At 35.5% G+C, this 27,468-nt stretch overlaps 2 protein-coding genes across 3 annotated transcripts in view; one reads left to right on the forward strand and one right to left on the reverse strand.

Annotated features, from left to right (window-relative positions):
• Positions 1–231: 231 nt before the first annotated feature.
• Positions 232–921, reverse strand: LOC135157759 (uncharacterized). Its single transcript, XM_064114580.1, has one exon. It carries the CDS (start codon positions 919–921, stop codon positions 232–234), a length of 690 nt encoding a protein of 229 aa, XP_063970650.1.
• Positions 922–8,558: 7,637 nt separating this feature from the next.
• LOC129260712 (A-kinase anchor protein 13-like) overlaps positions 8,559–27,468 on the forward strand; it is a 70,349-nt gene continuing 51,439 nt past the window's right edge. For both annotated transcript variants that reach the window (XM_064114161.1, XM_064114160.1), the window contains exons 1-2: positions 8,559–9,302; positions 9,961–10,144. In XM_064114161.1, coding sequence (XP_063970231.1) covers positions 9,090–9,302; positions 9,961–10,144 — 397 coding nt within the window. In that variant the 5' untranslated portion in view covers positions 8,559–9,089. The remainder of the gene's footprint in view (positions 9,303–9,960; positions 10,145–27,468) is intronic.

Below are 27,468 nucleotides of genomic sequence, written 5' to 3' on the forward strand. Positions count from 1 at the left end.
GATTGACAGCCTCATGTAACACCCTGTCCACCCCTGTTTCATCCAATTACCATTACAAGGCCAGTCAGGATTTGACTGTCTACTTGGAATGCAAGGTTTATACATCTTGAAAACAGAGAATGTGGGGATGAAAGTGTCACTGTTGCCTTAATAATCTATCATTGTCAATACTACTTTAATACAGCACCACCACCATCATGAGCACTTCTATCATCACTCCAACATCAACTGTCAAAATACCACTACTGCGACCACCACCACCACCATCACCACTACCACCACAACCTCCATTACTACCACCTTCACCAACCTATCACCTACTACCGTCACCACTATCACCACCACTATCACCATCACCACCACCACCACCATGAATACCATCACCACCACCACCACAACCTCCATTACTACCACCTTCACCAACCTATCACCTACTACCATCACCACTATCACCACCACTATCACCACCACTATCACCATCACCACCACCATAAATACCATCACCACTACCACCACAACCTCCATTACCACCACCTCTACCAACCTATCACCTACTACCATCACCACTATCACCACCACTATCACCACCACTATCACCATCACCACCACCACCATAAATACCATCACCACTACCACCACAACCTCCATTACTACCACCTCTACCAACCTATCACCTACTACCGTCACCACTATCACCACCACTATCACCATCACCACCACCACCACCATAAATTCCATCACCACTACCACCACAACCTCCATTACTACCACCTTCACCAACCTATCACCTACTACCATCACCACTATCACCACCACTATCACCACCACTATCACCATCACCACCACCACCATAAATACCATCACCACTACCACCACAACCTCCATTACCACCACCTCTACCAACCTATCACCTACTACCATCACCACTACCTACCCCCACCACCACCACCACTGTCATCACTACCACTGCTTTCACCACCACCACCACAACATCACCTCAACCATCATCATCATCACTATTTCTTCACCGCCACTAGGACCACTGTCTACACCAGCAACCCTAACCACCACCACCACCACTTCTGGCAGTGACCTCTGTTTAGAACTACATTTACATCTACTCCTGATGTCACTTTTTAAAACTTAATCCTACCACTTCATTTTTAAATCCCACTACTTGTAACAGTGGTACCACAACATTTCTCAATAGATATGAAATAGAAAGAATGTTATGGAGATATTGAATTTGATATCTGTGTTTGGCGAGGTATATTTCATGAAAAAATTGCCAATGTGAATTTTCTCCTCCCTATAATGAATATGACCACACGGTATTTCTTTTTCAATTAATGTGACTCATTGCAATTTTTGGTAGGCTTTAAAGTAGTTCGAGAATAGAAATGGGTATTTTAGAAGCTTCTCTATATAGCTATCAGAAGCCATTAAGCACTGATCCATTAACAACATTGTCAGTGGTCATGGCCACGTTCTGTCTCTTAAATACCTCAGTCCATCATCATCATCATCATCTGATGTGGACCTGCAAGCTGTCTTGAGTATATACCTCAGGAACATCTCAAGAACATCTCATGGTTAGATGCAGGGTTTGATGCAAGTACAGTCTCTTTTTTTGCATCAGTTCCTCTGCAATTAAAGGTTTGATGAAATGCCTGAAACCTTCTTGGCAGTCTTCCTAATCAAGCTACTGCTATCATCTGTCATTGATGATTGTTGATGCACTTTACCAATATAGCTTTATGGGGATCAAGAAAAAAAATTGAATAAAATAAAGATGAGATAGTTCAAGGAGTTTTTTAAAGAGAATTAACACCTAATATTGATAAAGAGTATTTCCAGTATTATTTTCAATTGATATCCATGGTAGGGGTTAGTTTTATTACTGTGGTTCCTATTGCCTTTTGATCAATGACCAAGGTATTTCCATTATATCTGATAGTCCTGAAGGAATACAGAAAGGATATTAAAACAAGTGTGCGTTTAGACTGACAATATTTTCGGTTGACTAATGACTTTAATGCTTACTTTGTAGGTATTAATAAGTTGGTCCATTATTCTGACATGAAATATTTTTATTTTGTTATGAAGATTCAATTTATAACAAAGACAGGGGTAAAAGAAAGAAAGGAAGAAAGACAGAAGGAAGGAAGGAAGGAAGAGGATGGGTTGAATATACCATTGTTCAATCAAGGGCAAGAATTCAGTTTGAATATCATATTATTAGGCTTCATCAAATTTAGAGTAATTCTTTATTAAATCATATGGGTAGGGCCCTGTGAATGATGGTTTCCATGCTATTGTAAAATAAGAAATCAATGGAGTTCCTTTTGGAATTGGTTGAAACAAAAAAGGAGCAATTAGAGAATAAATCTTGTAATGGTTGGCTTTTGTTTGTTGCTTTTGAGGCCCAAGACTAAGAAGAGGAAAATGAGACTGAGACACATGATAGCTAGAGCTTTGGAGTGCAATTTATTGAGATTACGGGAGGCGGGATCGTGACTGGAACAGTCAGTTGATGAATCAAGCAATACGATATGTGATGAGATGCTTTCCATGCCACCCATTTGGGGAGTAGAAATTGTTATAGATGCCATATAGATCTTTGCCCACTTCTATGAGAGAAAGAATTAGTGGTGGACAGGTGTGCTCTTCAGATAGCATTCGTGCATCGTCATTGTATGTTGAATCCCGTGAGGCGGAGCGTGTTCCATTCCATTTACGAAACTGGGACAAGGGATTTGGCGTTGCCGGGGTAGGAATCAAAGACGGTCACTAGCATGTTTGGATGAAGAATAAAAAAGGATTTTCCATCAGAATCATGAACGAATGTGTGTGAGAATAATCAAATTCATATCTCAAGCTTCAATGACTGATCAAAGCTTTATACTCTGTTTGAACTGTTTGCATCTCCTCTTCAGATACATACTGTACTATTGAAAGAGATAATGTAAAAGATTTTATGATGGTTTAGGTTAGGAGGAGAGAAGCCAACAAATTTACAAATTGTAAATATTCTGTCTCATAGCAAAACATCCTGAAGGAAAATGAAAAAAAAACATCAAGTCATACACAGTAAAAATGTTGTTTAAATATTGAATACAAGGATGTTTGTCTATATGAACTTTATAGTACTTGTTTAATAGTTTAAACAAGTGTTTAGAAATTTTACACAATGAAAAAAGTCATCCCCATGTTGTTAATATTTCGATTGCGAGGACTTTTTTAACGTGTAAACTTTTTTTTATTGATACACACTGTAGTTATGAATAATGATTGTTTAACTTTGACCTGCAACCAATAAACTTGCCTACATGTAAATGTACAGAGACATAACACCTGGACTACCTCCTTCCATGTTCAAATAAACATATACTCTTCAAGGGATGGTCCAGGCTGGAAATATTTATATCTCAATAAATAGAGTAAAATTCACAGAGCAAAATGCTGAAAATTTGATCAAAATCGGATAACAAATAACACAGTTATTGTTATTGTATTTCATTATATGAAATTAAGTTTATTCCAATTTTTTTACCAAGAACTAAAACAGTTGGATTAAGTACTGATTAAGTGCATTAGTTATTCATTGCCGCAACTTATTTCATCATAATGGAGATACATCATTTACGCATGTATGAAAAAATGAAACATGATTTTATGTTATAACATAAGAAAACGGAAAGTAGGGATGTGACATCATTAGCCCACCTAATGAATATTCATGACGATGTGCATATAACTGTTTTCACAAAATATTGATAAACTTTAAAATTTAATAACTTTGTTATTTGTTATCCGATTTTGATGAAATTTTCAGCATTTTGCTCTGTGAATTTTACTATATTTATTTAGATATAAATATTTTCAGCCCGGACCATCCCTTTAAGTAACCCAATTTTTGGATACTCAGTAAATTTCATGAGTTTATGCAATGTTGTGTAAATCTATCACTTGATTTTTATCTGGTTTATACTCTTATAAGTTTTGTTTTTTCTCAAATCATTTGGTATTTTCCCAACCTTTTCAGAGTGTAACATACATGTATAAGATGAAACATATTATCGTAATCACAAATGATTATACAATCAACTAGTGACAGAATGACAGATAAAAAAAAAGGAACTGTTAACGAAAAGCAATAAGAAAGGGAAGAGTAGTTATGTGAGTGTCGGATGTGCTGCAGCTGGTTGTACGTCATTGGAAATCAATACCAAACCGCTTGACATCGTCCATACATGTACAGAGGATGCTGGTAGCTTTGGTTGTTTTCAAACCAATATTATTTCTTCAGCATACAGGATGGGGGACAGATATTAATATAAACTACTGCTTGTAGGAAGAGGGGTTTGTGTCATATGAAGTGGATTGTCAGGTTTAATCAGAAATTTGGCTGAGTGATAATTGCATTATCTAAGATTCTGTGATGTAGGTATCAACTAGACCAGTTGATCATTGGGTCAAGGCCAGACATATAGTGTAGTGTAGATGATTGTACAACTGAAGTAAACCTGTTGTTCAAATGGGTGATTTTTATGAAGTAATATCCTTTTCTCAAATTTAATGTGGATCATTGATTAAAAGGAATCAGTTACCAGAACAGTCTATCATAAGTGCTCATTGTTTAAAGTTTGAAGAGGTAAATTCAATTTGAGGACAGAGTATGATTTATTTTTTAAATCAATATTTTTTTCTGTACAATTTAATACAATATTGCTTTCCATGAGAATCTTTAAATTCATGCAGAAGCTCATTATTCATTTTGGTGTCATTGATTTCTTAATTTGATGGTAGTTGATCTATCTTGTTATTTAATGCATGGCACAAATCAAGAGTTTTTATTTAACTATTTTTATTCTCATTTCAAAGCTCACATCTTGCTTAGATTCCATGTGTTTTTGAAAATGCCATTTAAATTCAGTTTCCAATGTCACTTCAGAGATATATACAAAATAAACTGTAACTTGGGTATCTTTTACAATACTTACTAATCTTTTATAAAATATTCTTCCACTTTTTATATTCATAAGTTGTTGCTATGAATCCACATCTTGTCTACCTTTAATGTGATGATGTTTTATAGGGATTCCATGCAAATCATTTTCTTTCCTTGTCAGATTGGTAGCATTAACAAATCACACTATTTGTCTATTTTCAGCTAGGGCAAAATAAGCTGATTAGTTTAAAATGTATGTGGGTAGGTTAATAAAGGCAAGTTGAGGACACTCAAAATTGGCTGTATCTCTCATAATAAAGTCTTATGGAATGATAATATTTCAAATGTGTGGGTTTGTAGAATAAAACACCTCCCACTCTGTATATAGCTTTCTGGAAAATCTGTTCCCAAAATATTTCAATATGACCTGCAATATATGTTTTATACATGTCTATCGTGATGAAAGGAGGAACATTTACTCACAAAATGAATTATGATTTCATATCCAGATGTCTTACAATAACCAACGGAAAGAAAATTTGCACAGCCTTTCTTGATGTCTTAGTAAAGTGTAAAACCTTTATATCATTTGATATTGTAAGAACATTATTAATTACCAGGGCCCTGTTTGTACTAAGAGTTGTGATTGATCTGATCAGTCACAACTCTGGAAAGCCATCAATGCCACCTTCTAGAATGCATGGCCCGAATTCACAAAGGTGGTTTTGAAAACCCACGGTTGAGTCCATGGTTTATGCAGATTTCCTGTATAAATTATGCTTAATTTAGCGCGTATTGGGCGCGTGTATAAAAAATGTCCAATGCTGATGCGCGCTTTTGTCACAGTGCGCCAACTTGATGCCTGTTGCTGTGGTTATTCACGCTATTTTATTCATGAGTCCACTGTTTTTATTCATGAGTCCACTCTTCAAACATTGGACTCATGAATAAAATAGTGTTTCTAACCATGTTAACAGGCGTCAATTTGGCGCATTGTGACAAAAGCGTGCATCAGCATTGGACATTTTTTATACACGCGCCCGATATGCGCTAAATTAAGCGTAATTTATACAGGAAATCTGCATAAACCATGGACTCAACCGTGGGTTTTCAAAACCACCTTTGTGAATTCGGGCCAATGTGTCTGTTCAAATTATTTTCTGAATGTGACTACACCCATGTGTGCTCCTGATGAAGAATTCAGACATTGATGGACATCGTCAGTTAATATTGATAGGATCAATCACAATTCCTTGTAAAACAGGGCGTAGATGTGTGATGAGTGAAGGATCAATGAACAGCTAGACAACAATTCATTGAATAAAGTGATATATTCAATCATCATTTCAGTATATCTTTTCAGTAAACAAATGTACTGAAATATACAAATTTTGCATAATTTACATGGACCAACTAAGGATGTAGATGTCTTTTTTTTACATGATTCAGTAATAACTACAATAAAAGGAAACTTTTTGCTGCAGTCTCTTGGCAAATTAACGTTACATACCTATCGATCAGGTATGTAACAAGTGGTTCTGTTTATGATATTCATTGTAATTTGAGAGATAGAGGAGTGCTACTTGAAGAGGGTCATCGTCCTTCTACCTTACAATTTAAAATGCATACCCGTTGACGTGATACATTAGCTTGTCATATGTGAACGTTCCCGAGTGTTGTTCTGTGATTAATTCAAGAGAGCAGTAAGCAAAGAAGAGTGGATCAATTGACTTGTTGATTCAATGTAAAGTATTCTATAAATAGAGAGACTCCAACCCTTTTGACACTTTTTCAATAATAGGCTGCGTGTAGAACCGTAGGCAATGGGTAAAATAATGATGTAAGGTAGATTATATGTGGTTCGGGTCATTCTGATGAGATGCATGAGAAACAAAACTTGTGCTCTTTTCATTGTTTACTTTACACTTCATCCATCCTCCTAATTTTGTGAGACTGCTGTAGTTTTAAAATGGATATAATATATATATATATATATATATATATATATATATATATATATATAAATATTTATAATGACTATACGAAACTACAGTTACTGAAAAGTGCTCAACTACATGTACATATAGGAGCTTCATGTAGTATAGTAATAGGGTGGAGCGAGTTGCTTAGATTTTAGTTGTACAGACTGTTTCCCCCTGAGGGTTCATCAGCTGAACCCTCAGGGGGAAACAGTCTGTACAACTAAAATCTAAGCAACTCGCTCCACCCTATTACTATACTATAAATATTTATATATATTTAAATCTTTGTAAATTATTTCTCATACACTTACACTTATGTTATTGATTAAATCTTATGTGTAAATGGGTCCAGATATTTGAGATACATGTTGCTATGACTCATAAATATATTAATTTTAGTGGGTAAACAGTACATAGTAAGATATATTGTCATTTTGTTGCAATTTCCAGGGAATTTTAATGATCTATTCATATCTACTGAAGATTAGTGCATTAGAGGCTGTGCATGTAGAATAGTTGCAGTTTATAGTGCTTTTTGAATCCTCATCATCACCATTATCATCATCACCATCACTATCACCATCACCATTATCATCATCATCAACATCAACACCATCATTATCACCATTATTGTCATCATCATCACCACCACCACCATCATATTCATTACAATCATCATCATCGTCGTCATCATCATCTCATCATCGTCCCTATCATCATTATCACCATCACCATCATCATCATTATCCTTTTCATCATTACCATCATCACCGTAACCATGATCATCATTATCATCGCCACCATCATCATCACCATTAATGGTAGAGGATAAGTGATAAAAGGCATATAGGAACAGCCCTTTTCATATTACAATGTTGATTTTATTCCAAGTGTGTCTGGCAATAACAATATCTATGGGACAGTTATCAAATCAACTTTCATTAACTTAGCACAACCGAATGCAGTAATCATTTCAGATATTGAGAGCTTATGGCACTTCTCTTTTATGTTTACATAGCTGCTTTCTTGAAGACATTTTCTTTACTTGGAATACAGCCCTCCTTAGCTATCGATTGGTTCTTTCTCTAGTAGAGAAAAAACATGGCAGAGTTTCTTTTTTCCAAATTGTGAATCAAATTGTGCTGACAGGATGTTCAGTTTGTATTCACTTCTAAGTTAAGTAGGAATTTCCTAAAAGTAAACTGTGTTTGTTGACTTGTGTTACATGTATCTCATTCACTATTCAACAGCTGTCTTTGTTGAGGGTCACAAGAGGATCTTTTAACCAGAATACACTTCTAGAGAAAAGTCCTCTCAATCAATCAATCTTTGGTCTCTGTAGCACTGCAGTCAGTACTGTGTTTCAGGCTTTTCTAGAAGAAAAGATACCTGCTAGACAGAATTTGTTGAAATCTATAGCGAAAAAGGCCAATGGAATTAATATTTGTGAGTTTCTTTGAATTCCTTGCGGAGTGTAAAATCTATTGATCAATGGATAGTATTCCAGGATTCAACCTATAAGGTAATCAAAAGAACAGTTCCTTGCCATTCATTTTGCGGTGACATTTTCTTGCTGGAAAATAAAGTAGTTCTTACTTGTACACTTGGAAGGAATTTGAAAGAACCACTTAAATTGTGTGGGTTCTGCCCACGTTATCCTTGCTTGTATAATAGACATGTTATGCAAATGAGATGCAATATTTGAAAAGGCGTTATGGAGAGGGATATTATCTGTGCTGAAGTCCTAGAATAGTAACATTGGCTGATGGACATTCCAGGGTGGGAGATATTCCCCCCCCCCCATTGTGATTAGGGAGGGGAATGCTTTTGTCATAATGTAGATTGTTCAGTGGGAAAATCTGGGTAGGGTAAGGTTGTATGGCTCTTCTTGGGGGAGGGGGGGGGGGGTATTATTTGAATCAAACAAATACAAGTTGTTTCGTTGTGTACATATGTTTTACTAAACAGATCATCAGTTATAGGACCTGTATATGATTACTACTCCTTGTGTTGCAACATAATGCAATATACTGTAGATTATTTGAGATGGGATAGATGTATCAATGATGTTTGACGTCTCCATGTCTACATTATGGTAGAGCATCTGTTGATTCATCCGCATAAGGAATTCACATCATTTGATATACATTTTTTGTATGAATAACAAATCTCATACATTTTTTGACCGATCAGATTTAGGACTCATTAATGAGTATTTTGTGATTTATTCTTTTTCAGGTCACGACACTTTTGAGGCTGTATCATTGACTGTGTGTTCTCTTCAAAGTGGATGTTCTACTGTTGAGTTGAGGGCACTTTTCAATGGAAGTTTCATTTTTGTGCCAGATTCTACTTTCTATTTAACTCAGGTAATTTTTTTTATTTTATGGGAATAATTGCATGGAGAAGAATAAATTCGGTGGCTCAGGACTTTGTATATTTTCTACTTATTCTAAGTTCTAAACAATACTATTGATTTATCGATTCATATTAGGGCTGAGTCAAATGTATAAATGTTGTTCAAATGGGCGCATAGATAGAGTCTTGGTAAAGCCAACGAATGATTTTGTTAGGTTTTTTGTATTTGTATTTTGTTCTTTTGGTGGCAGCACTAGTAAAGCTTCTCTGCCTTCTAAGCTGTCTCATTGCTTCATAGATTATTTCTATTTCTTGTATATTCCTATATTATTATGTTTGTAAATGTTATTTTTAATCTATGAACAAAATAAATGCATATGAAAAAAAATGTTTACTTTCTCCACAATGCCCTATGATTCTATCTTTTAGCTGATGAAATCTTAATTTTTTTGTCTTACAAGGAAACCCAAAGCATGAATAAGTTCAATATCAATGATTCTGTTACTCATTCTTATATTATCAACAAAACCCAACATCAGTATCTATATTAATTCACCGTGAGACACATGATAACAAGACACAACATAGATAAATTCTGATAACTGATGAGTGAATTATGATTTAGATATTCATGGCGTAAACATTCTGTGATCTTCATTTTATCCTCAGTTCTTGATCAGTAGTGTTTGGGACCCAGACTCATTAGACAATCCAGCTAGGATTAAAGGAGAGAATTTCAATTTATGTGAGGAAGATTTCCCTAATCTAGATGGGAGAATAACCTGTGCATTCAAGCACATAGAACGGCCGCCATCTTGGAAGATTGTAACAGACTCGCCTCGGATCGATCAGAGTAAGTTTTATTTGTATTTGATATTCCTCTTCAAACATCACATGTATGGAATCTTTACTTTGAGACAAATGAAAAAAAGGGAAATAAAGAGGTGTTGATGCAGATAAAACATTAAGGATAAAGTGACAAGATTTTGTGGTTTATTCCAAGGAATTGTAATGCAGAGCACTAAAGAATAATGGAAAGTAAGGAGATAGTATGGAGGATTGAATTCTCTCCTAAATGTAGGTTAGAATTAAAGGACAAGTCCACCCTAACAAAAATTTGATTTGAAGAAAAAGAGAAAAATCCAACGAGTAAAGCACTGAAAATTTCATCAAAATCGGATGAAAAATAAGAGAGTTATGATATTTTAAAGTTTCACTTAATATCACAAAACAGTTATATGCACATCCTTGTCGGTATGCAAATGAGGAGACTGATGATGTTATATGAATTATGAAATATTCTAATTTTCTCCTAACTGTCTAGTGAAATACGATTAATTCCTCCTTGAACATGTGGAATAGGCATTGTTTAATACTATATTGTTCGGTCAAGTTGGTCCTTATTGTCAAATCTGTAAAAAATGAAATATTGTATAATTCAAACAATAAAAAACAAAAGAAATAGTGAGTGAAGGACATCGACTGTCTCGTTTGCATGTCACTGAGTTGTGCATATCACTGTTTTGTGAAAAATAAGCTAAACTTTAAAATGCCATAATTTTCTTATTTTACATCCGATTTTGATGAAGTTTTCAGTGTTATGCTAGTTTGATTTTTTTCTATTTATTCAAAGCAACATTTTTCTGGGGTGGACTTGACCTTTAACTTAGAAATTGAGAACACTAGCAAAAAGTTGTATGAAACATCCTGGTTGTCTCCCGTTTGTATTGATTAAATACCGCATCAATAGTTCCACACCAAACATAATTGAAACTCTTGCATTAATGTCTTTAAAAGGAGCTACGTGGTCATTCCCATGGGTCAAGCTTGCTTATAAATAGAATGCGATTGCTATGCATCATTTGGATGTGGAGGATTTCATGTCGTCGTGAGAGAGAGAGAGAGAGAGAGAGCAATTATGTATCTATTATCTGAAGGTCACATGAAATCACATTAGTCTGTCTGAGAATATCAATGTTCACTGTGCCATGAAATCCTTGAACGTAACCCGTGCAAATAATTATTAGAAGAGTTCTGGTGAACCTGGGTTTCTTTCCAGGAGATATCACTCGAGTTGTTTTCTTTTCTCCGGAGGGTTATGATATCCTTAGTATTAATTTGAGCACAGGATACAAATAACAAAAATATAAGCAAGATATTTTAGGGGGAACCATGATTTCAACAAAATATGACACTGTTCTCACTACAGTCCTAAAACTAGTTCAGTGGAAACTAGTTTGGTGGAAACTAGTTTAACGTGTAATGAGAACGGTCGAAGCGGTCTTGGAAGCGATCTTCCAAACCAGTTCAGAAAACCACCTCGCGGTGTAGTTTTCAAGATCGCTTTGCCTCATTGAACTGGTTTTAGCGTGAGGACACAACTGTTCTTTGGGAAGCGATCTTCACACATTTTGAGCGTGCTTCTCCACACACTGTGTATAGAATGTCTACGCTGCGGTTTCAAATTTCGCGCGAAACATATCACCCCCACTGAGAGCATTCCCATAACAACAAGGCCACTTTACGTGAAGTGGTTTTGAAAACCACTTTCGGCTGATCAAATGGGAACGCTAGCAAAGCGATCTTCCAAACTGGTTTCCTGAACTGGTTTCTAGTAAACTAGTTTTAGAAAGTATAATGAGAATGGTGTCTATGTTGCTTTCGAATTGTTATTTATCTTACCATCGTTTTATTTTTCAGACCTGACCCTTTCACTCAATATTCCTTTGCTTACATCTTTAGTATGAATCATATATCAGTTTGAATTCTTCTGATTGTACAAGGCAGAATTGTGTATTGGAAGGTATTATGCAACGTACAGTCTCTTATGACTTTTATCTGAGTACTCTGATTATCTATGGTAGATGTGAAAGTATTTATCTCAGATATTATATTTATCAAAGAAGGGGGAGAAGAGCTAGTTTGTAGGAATACAGTGCATGTAGTTTTGTATGTAAACATCAAATAATTTGAATTATTCCTAGATCTATTTACAATATATAGGTCCTATTCATAGATGTAGACTGGATTGTAGCTTGTAGAAAAAAATAGTTAAGCATTTGTGTGTTATGAGAATGGTCGATGAATAATGAAAAAAAAAATTACAAAAATTGGATTAACTGAGGAAATATTGATTTTGATGGAAAAATACTGCTGCTACAAAAATACGGATTTGTGAGATACAGAATGCTATGTGACCACTTCCACTCCACTTCCGGCAGAGCTCTTGAGTGAAGTGAGAAATGTTTGTTTGTAAAATTTAAATGAGGTGGTTGTCAGCTTTAATGGGGAGTAGATGTGCCAACACCAAACTGTGTAGAAAATTATTGGAGATATCTGTAACACAGACATCTGAGGGGGAAAGAAAACTTGGTGTACCAGTGAGAATTTCTTTGGGGCAAGCCTGATCTGATTAGCCTTGGGCAGTTGTCAGGCTAGGGCAAGTGAGGTACTGTCTTTACCATAATTTTCCAGTGGCATAACACAAAGTCTACTATTCATAAATCTTGATCTACCATGGTTCGATTGTGTATGATATAAAGTATATCAGAATAATGTTGAATTCCCCATGAAAACAGATGACTTTAAATGATGAATTTCAGCAGGTAACGGAGAAGAGCTCAGTATGAAAGGGGTATGAGCCTCAATCAATGTATTGCCATGTGATTATTAGAAGATTGAGGCATGATCAATGAGACTTGGAAGAATACACCCACTCAAGATGAAAGTCAATGAATGAATGTCTGATATCATCCTTTCTCTTCCTTCTTCTCTCTCTTCTGAGTTTAAGCCTCCCTGACAGCTTACCCATATTACAAGTTGTAGGCTTTCCCTTGTAGAAGTGATTGGATGGCCCACCATTTGAGAGAACATCGTCTGACTCCCAAAGGCACCTTGCAAAGAGAGAAAATCCATTAAGTCCAGGGAGATGTTTGAAATTAGATTAATAGGTGCCAAGTGTGAATAATTATCTCATACAGAGGAGAGGGATGGTTTGAGCAAAGGGTCTGTTGAATTGCGATTAATCGCGATCTGCTTCGGATATTCCCTGGAGACTACCGAGCCATTGTTGCCTCAGTTGCTGGCCGAGCATTCCAGAGCTGAATCTGTTTGATTTATGTGGATTTGAGCCTCTCTGATGTTCCAATTTGCCCAACGTAATTGGTGGCAGAGGTCTGATAGTTTTATCAAGTAGTCTGTGGATTGGTTTCTAAGGATAGTATGCTCTAGGTGTTTATTATTAATAAGGATTTATTATGGACCACCTGCTTGGAATGACTCTTTACAGAATTTCTTTTTCAACCTAGGTAAGTGGATTACGTGGATGTATCTTAAACTAATCATCCATTTTTTGATATTGCCATAATATCATCTATGAGTCAAATAGAGCGAGAGGGTAAAGATTTGGATGATGTATGGGCTATTAGTTATATCACCAATTATTATGCATCTTTCATATGGATACTCTGACGTAGTAGACCGATGTAGCGATATGCACAACATAGTTTACATTCAAATTGGATGTAGAGCTTACCCCACATTAGTGGCATCCATCCTGTTAGAAGGATGTATGTAGCCTGAATGCCTTTATGTTACTCACTCACCATTATCTTGGTACCCAATCTAAGTAAAGTGCTATGACTGTCCTCCTGTCCTCTACTCCTGGAATATATTGAATCTAATTCGAGATAACAACCTGTTAAACCATAGTCTCTTATGAATGCTCTCTTATCTGCATCTGAGAAATATGTGCTACTTTCATAGAGTAACAGAAACATAAAGCACCCTCTTTTCTGAAGAATAAATGGATAGACCGAGGGCAAAGATTTAATTATCTGCGGAGAGCATCCACTTTCCCCGCTGCCGCTTTACTCCTACGCACCAAGGGTAAAGAAAAATGGAGGCTTCAGAATGGGTGAAGGATGCTAGGAATTGGTAGAAATATGGATATTTCTTTAATCCTGAGATGAACCGTAGGGTGTAATATGCATTAAATTTTGATGCTCCATGGGCATTTTACATTAGTGGGATGGTGATTGGATGAGACTGTTCAGTTGGTCATTGTGATGTCATAGAAAAATTGGTACAATTAAATGGATCATATTAATTTTGTGTTGTGATCATCCTTTTCAATACCGGTATATATTTTAATGCAATAACTGAATTGATACCATTGTATGTATCCAAAAATGAGTGGCTGTAAGAAAAAGATTCTTACAAAATAATAATGAAACTTCAGAGTGGTCATGACCAGTTAGAAAATGAATTGGAGAACTTTCAACTGGAAAATAATTTGTGTAATTGAAATAAATCGTGAGTGCAATTTTTTTCAGCAGTATTTAAGGTTTGGAGATATTATTATCCTTGATTAAAAGTTCTTTTAAAGATATATTAATATCATGTTTCTTATTAGAAGGAAGAAGTAACTGAATTCATGACTTCAAAGGAATCTTGCCTTATGAGATATGGGGGCTCATATGTATTCTTTGAAAAACTCAGATTGCAATGTCTGTGGAATCAAAGTGTCACTGTACAGTAGTAGCGATGAGTTAATATAAGGTGCTTTCATAACCTCTATATCTAGTCTTGATCACAAGAATACCTGTAAATTGCAAGAACATATTCAGGCCCCCAATATCTCATGTTTCATAAGGTGTGAAAAGGTTCCTTTATGAATTCATGAACCAGCAACAAGACTCTTCCATTCTTTATCAAAAATAAAAAATATTGCCTAATATATAAAGTTCTTGTAATTTGCTTTCACACTGCTGCAAAAGATCATGCAACCTTGGATTAAATCTTAGGAAAAAAAAGATGTAATCTTTATTGTTTTTAGTTTTCAAATTACTAACTTGTAGGTCTTTTGCTTTAGGATAATTACAAGTGATTAAATTCCACACTGGCAGAATATCTGGTATTTCCAAATGTCGTCCGTCCGTCGTTTGTCGTCAGTCCGTCCGTCGTTTGTCGTCAGTCCGTCACAAACCTTATGACACATAACTCCACAACCGTAAGTCACTTTAAAACCAAACTTGGATGGTAGATGTATTTGGGGACCTGCATGTTAGGCTGCAGTCGGAGGTCACATGGTAAGGTCAAAGGTCATTTTCAGGTCAACGTTAAAGTTCCCATGCAAGACTCTCTTATGACACCTAACTCCGCAACCGTAAGTCACTTTTCAACCAAACTTGGATGGTAGATGGACTTGGGCGACCTGCATGTTATGCTGCAGTCAGAGGTCACATGGTAAGGTCAAAGGTCATTTTCAAGTCAACGTTAAAGTTTACATGCAAGACACTCTTATGACACCTAACTCCACAAATGTAAGTCACTTTTCAACCAAACTTGGATGGTAGATGTACTTAAGGGACGTGCATGTTATTGTATTGGGAGCTCACATGGTATGGTCAGAGATAACTTTGAGGTCAACATTAAAGTTTACGTGCAAGACTCTTATGACAAGTGTTATTCCATCCCAGTCATTTCACAATGAATTTTCGATACAATTCTGTTGTGTGCCCTCGCAAATCACGATATTTCTGGTTATTTTCATATGTGGGCGAGACACAAAATCGCTTATGCCTTGTTTTAATTTTGGTAGAATTTCTGATTAGAAAATAGAGGTATGTTTGCAACATATTGAGGCTGACTTGATATGACTTGAAAAGAGCTCCTTTGCAATCTGTAGGATCAAAAAGAGAGAATTTGATAAATTTAAGGTGATGGTACCGTACATTGTAGTCAGCTTTTTTTTTTTTAATTTCAGGGAATTGCATTGGAAGAGGAAGTAGATACAGAATGGACATTTTTTTTAAATTAAATATTACTTAATCAATTTATTTATTTATTTGTTTATTCATTTATCTTTCAATTTATTTATGCATTTATTATTTATGCATTAATTAATTAATATATTTTTTAAATTATTTATTTATCTTATTTCATTTTAGTATTATTATTATTTTTTTTGGGGGGGTAAATCTTTGGAACCTGGGATAGAGTTTGCTACCTGTGTATAAAGGTCAATTTGATATTGTTCTAGGATGAGGAGAATAGGTGAATTGTGTGTTTATAAGAAAGGGTATATTAATAGAGGATGGGAATAACCGGCCATCCTTGCAATTCATTGAGCTGAACTTTAAGTAATTGGAAAGATAATTTTATAGATCAGAAAATGTATTGATATAGATTTTAGATTTGGAAAAGTAGGGGAGAGAACTGGAGAAGATTTTTGAGCGTGGTAATTTATATTGTTGATTTGGGAGAGAGACAGAGATACAAAGATAGAGAGAGAGAGAGAGGGAGAGACACACACACATTTAAATGGGGGAAAATTGGCTTAAAGAGAAGTTTCAAATGCCTTTGACTTGAAACAACAACTTATTTGAATTTAGACATATTGGAAATGAAATATGGATGAAATAATGATTTTACAATTGACATCACATACCTAAATAAGTAGTTTTACTTCAGTATCCTCCAGTAATCCAAGATTGGATTTTAAACATTATCAATTGGAATGCAAGATAAAACATGAAACATCCACTGTCTTCTTTTTTACCCATCGTATACTTGAGATGTTTTCTCCATGAAGCTCTGAAAGGCTGGTAATATGACATTTTTAAAAATCATTCATGTTCCAATCATATGGGCATGTATTAGGTTTCTTTAGCAGTAGTATCTGATATTTCTCCTACATGATAGATGAGGAGGATAGCAGGGTGGGGGGGGGGGGGGTCTGGTTGGAGGAAGGAAGACGTGCTCAGAGATGTTATTTCAGTAAGAAACATTCATAAATCCATCCTTGAAGTTGATTGACCATCTTGGATTCTCTCAAGGGTCTATTTTCTAACCTGCCTTCCATGTTAGGTGAAGCGTGTTGTAAAATGATTACAATCGATTGCTGCTTCATCCAATTACAGTTCTTCATTTAGGGTTGCCAATTTGCCCGCTTATTTTTTATGTCATCACCTCGGTCCGGTGTTGAACGAAGAATACCAAGTTTCAGTGTCATTCAAAATATGCATATTCAACGATGAAATTTTAAAGGGATGCTCCGGGCTGAAGATAATATGATTTCAACAGATAAAGAAAAATCAGACAAACAAAACACTGAAAATTTGATCAAAATCAGACAAGGAATAATAAAGTTATGGCATTTTAAAGATTTGCATTATTCCTGTGAAACAGTTCTAGGCAGTCTTCATGAATATTCAATGAGCAAATCGATGATGTCATATCCCCCACTTGTTCTTTTGTATTTTATTATATGAAATAAAGTTCATTCAAATTGTTTCTGATAAAAACTGAAAAAAATTGGATTGACAACTGATTCCGTGCATTCGATATTCATTGCTGCAACTTATTTCATTACAAAGTAGACAAATTATTCACGTATGTATGAAAAAATTAAACAATTATGATTTCATGTAATAACATAAGAAAAAGGAAAGTGGGGATGTTACATCATCAGCCCACCTTATGAATATTCATGATGATGTGCATATAACTATTTTCAAAAATATTGCTAAATTTTAAAATTCTTTAATTTTTTTGTTATCTGATTTTTGATTAAATTTTCAGCATTTAACTCTGAATTTTACTCTATTTATTTAGATACAAATATTTTCAGCCCGTAGTACCCCTTTTAGTAGTGAACAGCTTCAGAAAAGCAAGTAAAAAATTGGCAAAATCAAATATAACTATTAATGAAATGAATTAGAAATTGAATAGAAATGCCGAATCAATGAAATTGAATTTTAATGAAAAATGGGTAAATTTATTCAATATTTCAGTTAATGTCTTTCACACCATAACCATTTTAGGCACATGCATTAATGGTCAAGTCCACCCCAGAAAAATCTTGATTTGAATAAATAGAGAAAAATCAAACTAGCATAACGCTGAAAATTTCATCAAAATCGGATGTAAAATAAAGTTATGGCATTTCAAAGTTTCGCTTATTTTTCACAAAAGTGATATGCACACCTCAGTGTCATGCAAATGAGTCAGTCGATGATGTCCATCACTCACTATTTCTTTTGTTTTTATTGTTTGAATTATACAATATTTCATTTTTACAATTTTGACATTAAGGACTAAGTTGACTGAACCATAGAGTATCAAACAATACTAATTCCACATGTTCAGGGAGGAATTAATCATTGTTTCACTTGACAATGAGGAGAAAATTAGAATATTTCATATAATAAAATACAAAAGAAATAGTGAGAGGATGACGTCATCAGTCTCCTCATTTGCATACCGACCAGAATGTGCATATAACTGTTTTGTAAAATTAAGTGAAATTTTAAAATGTCATAACTTTCTGATTTACATCCGATTTTGATGAAATTTTCAGTGCTATGCTTGTTGGATTTTTCTCTTTTTATTCAAATCAACTTTTTATTGGGGTGGACTTGTCCTTTAACAATTATAATCTAATAATGAATTATATGAGTGACATGCACATTTAGGGGATTTTCCAAAACCAAAGGTGGGCGTTAATTATCATATATGTTACTTATGAAGCTTACCTTCTAAAATATTTGAAATCAAGAGTCACTTGAGACAAACAAGCAGTGATGTATATTTATGTGTGGTAACTCAATATGTCATTGCAAAAACATGGAAGAAGAGATGAATTAGGTCACTTCCTTTTAAGTTCAAGACGTCATACTGGTGTCTTTACACTTTAGGTAATAGTCTACAGTATTATTTTTTTTTACAATTATTTATCTTTCTCCTCCATCACATCTTGTCTCCACTTCATTTCATATGTCTCTCTCTTCCTGTTTCCTCACTTTCTTTCTGACCATCGCTTCTCCATTTGTTCTCTTATTAGCTTCCCTTTCACTTTCTTCTCTATTATCTTCCTTCTCCCCTCTCCTCTCTTTCCTCCCCCTAGCTTGCTCTATCTCTTCCCATTCTGTTGTCCTTTTATTCTGCCCCTTTTTCATTCTCTCTCACCACACTTCCCTTCTCTCTACACCACTCTTCCATTCTCCTTTCATCCTTCTTCCCTTCTTCCATCCTTCTCCCCTTTCTTCTCTTCCCTCTCTCCTCCCTTATCTTTCTCTCTCTCCTCATTCTGCTTTCCATTTTCTCTGCCCCTTCTTCATTCTCTCTCCACCACTCTTCCCTTCTCCTTCAATCCTTTTACCTTCTCCTTCCATCCTTTTCTCCTTCCTTCTTCCCCTCTTCTCTTCTCCTTCCTTCTTCCCCTCTTCTCTACTTCCCTCTCCTTCTTTCATCTCTTCCCCATTCTTAATTGATTCTCCCTCTCCTCTATTCTCTTCATCCTCTAGCTCTTCCCCTCTTCTCTCTATCATCTTTCGCCATCAATACACAATGGTGTAAATTGATTCCCGTCACTTCATTAAGCATCGGAGGGTATGGCGCCTCGGAGCAGAAGTATGAATGAGATTATTTTTATCGACAAGAAATCATGAACTTGACTTGGAGTTGGTATTAGCTGTGCTGGTTTCTCTTTGGTCCTGGAGGCTTTCACAAAAAATTCAGATTCTTCCTTGCATGATAGAACTAAGCGAAAAAATTATATAATTTTGAGTTTGACCTGAATTTGACGATCTTTAGCAACTTGTGCATGAGATCAAAATGTTTTGATTTTGATTATAATGTCATACATTTCCTTCAGTGTTGGCATTTTCTTTGAACAATTTATCCTCTCCATTGCAAATAAAATGAATTTCTTAATTATTTGGTAAAAATGATTGTGCTACGTATGATATCTAATTACTAATTTTGAATCTGTCATATGTATTTGTATTTATTTATCCTCTGAAATTCAAAATAAAAACATAAGTACACATATCAAAGCAAAATATGATAAACATGCAAGAAACGAAACACATTGTACAAGGGAATAGTAAAGAGACATGAAGGTAATAAACATGGAAAGGACACCCAGGTTAGTTATGACCATGGACATCACTATTCTTTGATAAGAAAAAGGAAAGAAATCTGATCTATCTTTATAGTGATACTTCTGTCATTGAGAGGAAATGAACTTTCATTCAACCAATTGACATCATTTCAAGATTGACTTGTGATGTTGTGCATTAGAAGTTCATTCGATTTTATCATGATTGAGCAAGAGAGATATTGAACAAGCCTTTTTAACATGGAGTTAAACTCCCCCAACATTATTTGCCCTTTAGAAGAAATGGAGGAATGGCGAACAAAAGGACATTACTCACTTTTTGCCATTTTAGGTTTTGGAATTGAAATAATCTTTAACACTTAGCCTATTCAGAATAGCATAAAGCCTTAATAATGATGATGATAATGATAATAATAGTAAAAATAAGCATTTATGTAGCGCTATCTGTCTAAAAAGAATCTATTTCAAGGCACATTTTTGTTATCATTCTCTCTCCACCACTCTTCCCTTCTCCTTCAATCCTTTTACCTTCTCCTTCCATCCTTTTCTCCTTCCTTCTTCCCCTCTTCTCTTCTCCTTCCTTCTTCCCCTCTTCTCTACTTCCCTCTCCTTCTTTCATCTCTTCCCCATTCTTAATTGATTCTCCCTCTCCTCTATTCTCTTCATCCTCTAGCTCTTCCCCTCTTCTCTCTATCATCTTTCGCCATCAATACACAATGGTGTAAATTGATTCCCGTCACTTCATTAAGCATCGGAGGGTATGGCGCCTCGGAGCAGAAGTATGAATGAGATTATTTTTATCGACAAGAAATCATGAACTTGACTTGGAGTTGGTATTAGCTGTGCTGGTTTCTCTTTGGTCCTGGAGGCTTTCACAAAAAATTCAGATTCTTCCTTGCATGATAGAACTAAGCGAAAAAATTATATAATTTTGAGTTTGACCTGAATTTGACGATCTTTAGCAACTTGTGCATGAGATCAAAATGTTTTGATTTTGATTATAATGTCATACATTTCCTTCAGTGTTGGCATTTTCTTTGAACAATTTATCCTCTCCATTGCAAATAAAATGAATTTCTTAATTATTTGGTAAAAATGATTGTGCTATGTATGATATCTAATTACTAATTTTGAATCTGTCATATGTATTTGTATTTATTTATCCTCTGAAATTCAAAATAAAAACATAAGTACACATATCAAAGCAAAATATGATAAACATGCAAGAAACGAAACACATTGTACAAGGGAATAGTAAAGAGACATGAAGGTAATAAACATGGAAAGGACACCCAGGTTAGTTATGACCATGGACATCACTATTCTTTGATAAGAAAAAGGAAAGAAATCTGATCTATCTTTATAGTGATACTTCTGTCATTGAGAGGAAATGAACTTTCATTCAACCAATTGACATCATTTCAAGATTGACTTGTGATGTTGTGCATTAGAAGTTCATTCGATTTTATCATGATTGAGCAAGAGAGATATTGAACAAGCCTTTTTAACATGGAGTTAAACTCCCCCAACATTATTTGCCCTTTAGAAGAAATGGAGGAATGGCGAACAAAAGGACATTACTCACTTTTTGCCATTTTAGGTTTTGGAATTGAAATAATCTTTAACACTTAGCCTATTCAGAATAGCATAAAGCCTTAATAATGATGATGATACTGATAATAATAGTAAAAATAAGCATTTATGTAGCGCTATCTGTCTAAAAAGAATCTATTTCAAGGCACATTTTTGTTATCATCTTGGCTTTAGCTCGAGCTAGCCATTTCAAGCGATCAGTGCATTCAAGGGGTTAATCCTGTTAGGTAGGCCTACCCATTCACCTCACCTGGGTTGAGTGCAGCACAATAAGGGTAGTTTTCTTGCTGGAGGAAAACATACCATGGCTGGGATGTTATGAAATTAAACCAAGAATTTACTATTGCCTGTGAATGAAATGCTCAGAAAATGATCAAACATCACTTTTCTCAAAACCTCTATTTATGAGATACAGCATTCTATTTGGCAGCAGGCAGATCAAGACATGTGATTTGTGCTGGGAGACTTTGACATTGTATCATGTACCTGTTGCTATGGAAACAAAATAGTGGCATGAAATGTAGCTATCTACCTGTTTTATTCCGGGTTTGTTGATTTTAACAAAATTAGCTCCAGTGATGGAGTGGTGAAGTAAATCAAGAAGAAATGATATTGGCTAAAAAATCAGCTGTTTTTCATTTGAGCTAGTCGATACTAGCAGGTGAACTTGGATATATATATATATAATATATATATATATATATATAAAAAATAAGGTAAAAGGAAATCGCTTGTTGTCAAACTTGACATAGGTCGACATTAACATCTTCATATCTACACCTGAAAGCTGGTATGAAATACCGGTAGACACTCTTGTATATATTCTTTCCTTGAAAATGTTACAAAATTTTTCAGTGTGCTATTTTTGTATGCATTTTGAACATTCTCCAAGGCCATAATATTCCCAACTAGCATCACAAGGAAAATAACATAGGATGGCATATTCTGTTTTCACAAAGTGATAGTGGTCATTATCGTCATTTGATTTTAATGCAAAACTGAAATTGTCACTTAATGAAAAGATTATGTGCTCACTGTGTGAATGTGTGCATAGATATCATTCCATACAGTCCCATGCGTTTGAATCGTGGGATGTTGCATTGGGCCGAATTCCCATTTTAAACCCCCGTCAAACTCGAGCCGGAATGTCGTCGGAATGAAAATTCTTGGTACATTCCTGGATATTCGAAGCGCATTCTAAAAATTCTGACTGCATTCTGAGTGCATTCCACACATTCGGGTCCATTCTTGTGACCGGCCCGAATGTTTTGGTCATGTTCAAAACTTTCGAAGTGCATTCGAAGTGGAGAAATATCGAATGACATTCAAAGTGCATTCTGACTGCTCTCTGACTGCATTCTAAATATTCTTACGACATTCTAAGAGCATTCGAGGCATTCTGATCGCATTCTAGAGAAAACGGCCAGCTGCTGTTGTAACGTCATTTAACAGTAGAAGTCACCCGGTCATGATATCTTCTGGGTCTTCTCCTCCTTTTTCTTCTCCTGGCGTCCTCCACATCTCTCTCAAGCAGTTCTTGCTGGAGGACAGCAATCTGGAGCAAAGTAATTTGGTCCAGGAGGTCTATACTCTGTGGTGGTTATGGGCTAGACTGATGAAAATGCTAGATTCGGAAGCATTTTATAGCCTATCTGGGACCATTCCGGCGGCATTCTTGATAAGTTCGGGACATTCGTGTTGCATTCTAAGTACATTCGAAGTACATTTTAAGTATTTGAGGTGCATTCTATTTGAATTCTTGAAAGTTCGAACCGAACTCGGCGACCTTTCCGGCAGCGTTCTGAATTCAATCGAGGTACCTTCCAACCAGACTTCGGGCAGTACATATACGGGAAGCAATCAAACCGCACTCGTACGGTATTCGAAGTGTATTCTAAATATTCTTGCTGCATTCTAACAGCATTCTTAATATTCTTCCTGTGTTCCGACTGTATTCGACAGTCAATACACCCGGAATGTGCAAGAATCATTTGAGGCGGGATCGAAGGACGTTCTAAGTATTCGAACAACATTTTTGCAAAAGTAGTGAAAATTTCAAATTCCCTCCCGAATGTGGCACGAATTTTAAAAGTTCTTCATTCCGGCTGGTTCTGCTCGATTCCTGCTGATTCCGAATAAGTGTGACGGGGTATGATGGTTATTACCGTAAGTAACGGTGTATTAACCGCACCATTTTCTCGGCGGGATATAAGCAAAAGTCGGGGGTGCGGTTTATCCACGGTGACGGGTCTGAGCCCGCCCGCGTAACCCCTCCCGAACATGTAAGAAGTCTGCCAGTTCACAACACATCCAGCGGCCGGGCGTAGCCGCCCAGGGCAATGTCGTTTAGAGGGGTATGAGCTGCGGGTAATGGGAAGCGATTATTACGATCTTAATCAAATAGTGTCCATAACAAATGCACCCACCTTCATGACACTAATTTCGACTTTATTCTCGATTCAAAGCAGCGAAGTTCCCTGGCTAAGTTCAAAGAGACGCCAAGCATTCTCGGTAATAATTTGTCACAGCTGAGCAAGAGCCGAGAGCTAGCTTGCATTGTATTGTGGTTTTAGTGCGACGTAAGCTGGCGCTATTCATTTTAACCCCTCAAAGTCCCGTTTCGCGCCAGCTTATTTTTTTCTTTCCTGTTTGCTTTTCATAAGATATCATGTACACCGTGCACCACGTATGAGAGAGACGGCACGAAGCCGTAAAACAACGGGAAAAAATGCCAATTTCTTTGTTTCTTGAACCTTCCTGTAATCCCGTATCCAATATTCATGCTAAGCCATCGAATGCTAGACAAATTCTGAAAGTGATTGTGAGGTTGTGATGCAAGAAGTGTGAAAGACACAGTTCACAATTTGATAAGATGTACTGGTAGTGGTACCGTATCGAAGTTTGCAATGTACATGTACAAGAACGGCAGTGCTGTGTGTGTGAACACTGTGACTGTGAGGTGAGTGAGTGTGTAAGTGGCCAATATTGTCGGGACCTTTCTTTCTTGCTAACATTTGTAGATGAATTGATCAAGAACAGCAGATTTCCGCATACCGGTAATCTCTTTGAATACTTTGAAATCTTCAACTAAGTTTTTGTTTCTTCGTACCTCAAATATGCATGTAAATGTGAGAAGGATTTTTTTTTTTTTTTTTTAAGTCCAAAGTTGGGGGTGCGGTTAATACACCGTTACTTACGGTAAATAATTTCCGTTTAACAAGTTAGATCCTACCATAATTTTTTCAATTCTATTTTTTAAAGACATTAATATTCAAGTTTTCAACCGTTGTAGATCTACTAAGGAAATAAACATGGTTTTTACACGGTTAATACACGGGTGCGGTTAATACACCGTTACTTACGGTAGATTATATTTGTTTAATACTTTCATATATATTCTCTGCATCTGTTTATGAATGTTAAAGAGGATGTTATAGAGCTATGGCCTGTCTCATAATCAATGTTCTTGAGTATAAAACCATATTCATTTTTAATTTCTTTTTATAAGGCATCAATTTTCATCATCAGGTCCCTTGGAAAGGACAGCAAGCAATATCTTACTTCAATATTTGATGCTTTCTTAATAGTGAGGTAAAAAAAAAGACCACTACAAAACAACATCGTCTAAGCTGGCTCTTCATTGTGTAGCGTATGAAAAATTGAAATATCAAATGTTTCTTGTTTGATGTTCATTAAACCTCAAAGTATTTTGATCCCTTAAAAGGAATTTCAGATCATTTGATGGATGACACTAATCCCTCTGGATATTTTTCAGGGAATAATTGAATATTCATGAATATCTAGTCATGATAAAATCTTCTTCCCAATCAATAAAATGCAGGAGATATTCTCGTTTGAGAAAGTGATCAGGGTAATTGATGAAAGCGGTTCCTTTCTTCCTATTTCCTGTGGTTTTTCTCTCGACCACTTTGAAATCCTCAAAGGGAGAGTATTCTGACAACAGTGATATTCTACAACTTTATTGATTTATTTATTCTGTTCTAAATCAGTGTTATGAATTGCCATAAATTCATATTTTGTACATTTTCTTAAAAAAAAGAAGAAGAAAAGAAGTTACCTCATTGAACATCATATCACATTCAGATTGTTGATCTCATTCAATTTGTGATACAATTACCCTTTTCTCATAATCCAATTTTTGGTTAATCCTTTGCTATATAAATGAAGCTAAGTTCCAAGTTAGCCCCACTTTTAGTCCGGGGTTAAGCCTAGTCCACTTTCTGTTCTCACAATATTTTACAAAAGAAAACCAACCCATCTGCATGGCTAACTCTCTTGCCCTACCAATAAGTAGAATTAGCCATGTGATTGCGATGGTTAGCATGAAAGTTGAGAGTTACGAGTTATTGTGAGACCAGAAACCTTTCCGAGCCATATTCCATGTATGCCCTAGACCAGACAGAGCGAGTGCTGTTGTCCAATCAGAGATAAGCACTCATGAACCGCTAGTCTAGGGGTGCTAAATGTTTTGTGAGAACAGCAAGTATTTTTTAACCGGGTTTTGACAGGAATATAGGCACATGTGAACTGGATAAATTGTAGTATGAGGTTAAGACATTGCCATGACAAACAAAAACATGCTACTGTAACAATTTTGATTGGTTGAAGGTGGATATATCAAATCATCTTGTCTATCACTAAGTCTGGGGGTTTTCTGTATCTATTAATGGTGCCTCTTCTATCAGGAACAACAAAATATACTGTATATTGTTAATCTTCTGTTACTATTTAGAAAGAAAGAGGGGAAGAGAAAGATAAAAGAGGTTTGAATTTTGCCCGATGAGTGGAGATGGTGTAAGGCTCATCTATTTGATCTTAACATCATTCATAAAGCGACCATTTCTTACTTAGGGTAAGTAGTCTTGCCTACTTAATCATCTTACACAGGCTGGGGCTTGAGATTTATTTGCTTGGCAATTTCCCTTAATGCTCTTCAATTGGCCCTTCCCTGCTATTTGTGATGACCATCAATTGATGGGACTGGTCGTTTTTCTGTCAAGGAGTCATTTATCATGCATTAGAATATCCTCGTGCATTATGGGAGTAACGTTTAACAGAGTGAATCAGGCAACTGGAGTCAAATTCACAGATCCATATTTTGTTAGCCCCTGTGACTATCGGATGTTAGCTGATTATGTGTTTTCATCAGTAGGAGATATGAATGTAGTTTAGTCTTTAGAAGATAAAGATGAAGTGACCTTGTTATACAAAAATAATCAGAAAACATGCTTGTATTCTACTTTTGTTTAATGTTACAAAGCTAAGAAAATCAGTTATCATAAATACTAAAATTGGAATAGAAGTCGACTCTAAAAAGACCAAGAAATATGAAATTACCCTCCCCATTTCAGATAATTGCCATAATTAAAGAAGGTCATTGAAACCAATTTGAAACGAATGTAAAACATGGATATTAGTATTTTGGAAATGTATTTGACTGATATATGTCAGAAATTTCAGTGGTATATATATGAACTATATGAGATACAAATCCTCAAAGAAATACATTAATAAAAATACATATATATTAAACTCATTTTCATTTAACTATGTTTCAAAAATTAGTTGAATAATTTTTTAATATGAATTTGGGAACAAAAATTTTGAGTAACGAAAGCAAAACTATTTTCCTTTCTTCGGAGGTCATTAAAGGTCATGAT

The sequence above is a fragment of the Lytechinus pictus genome, unplaced genomic scaffold (assembly GCF_037042905.1).
Source record: "Lytechinus pictus isolate F3 Inbred unplaced genomic scaffold, Lp3.0 scaffold_19, whole genome shotgun sequence".
In the NCBI taxonomy this organism is placed as follows: Eukaryota; Metazoa; Echinodermata; class Echinoidea; order Temnopleuroida; family Toxopneustidae; genus Lytechinus; species Lytechinus pictus.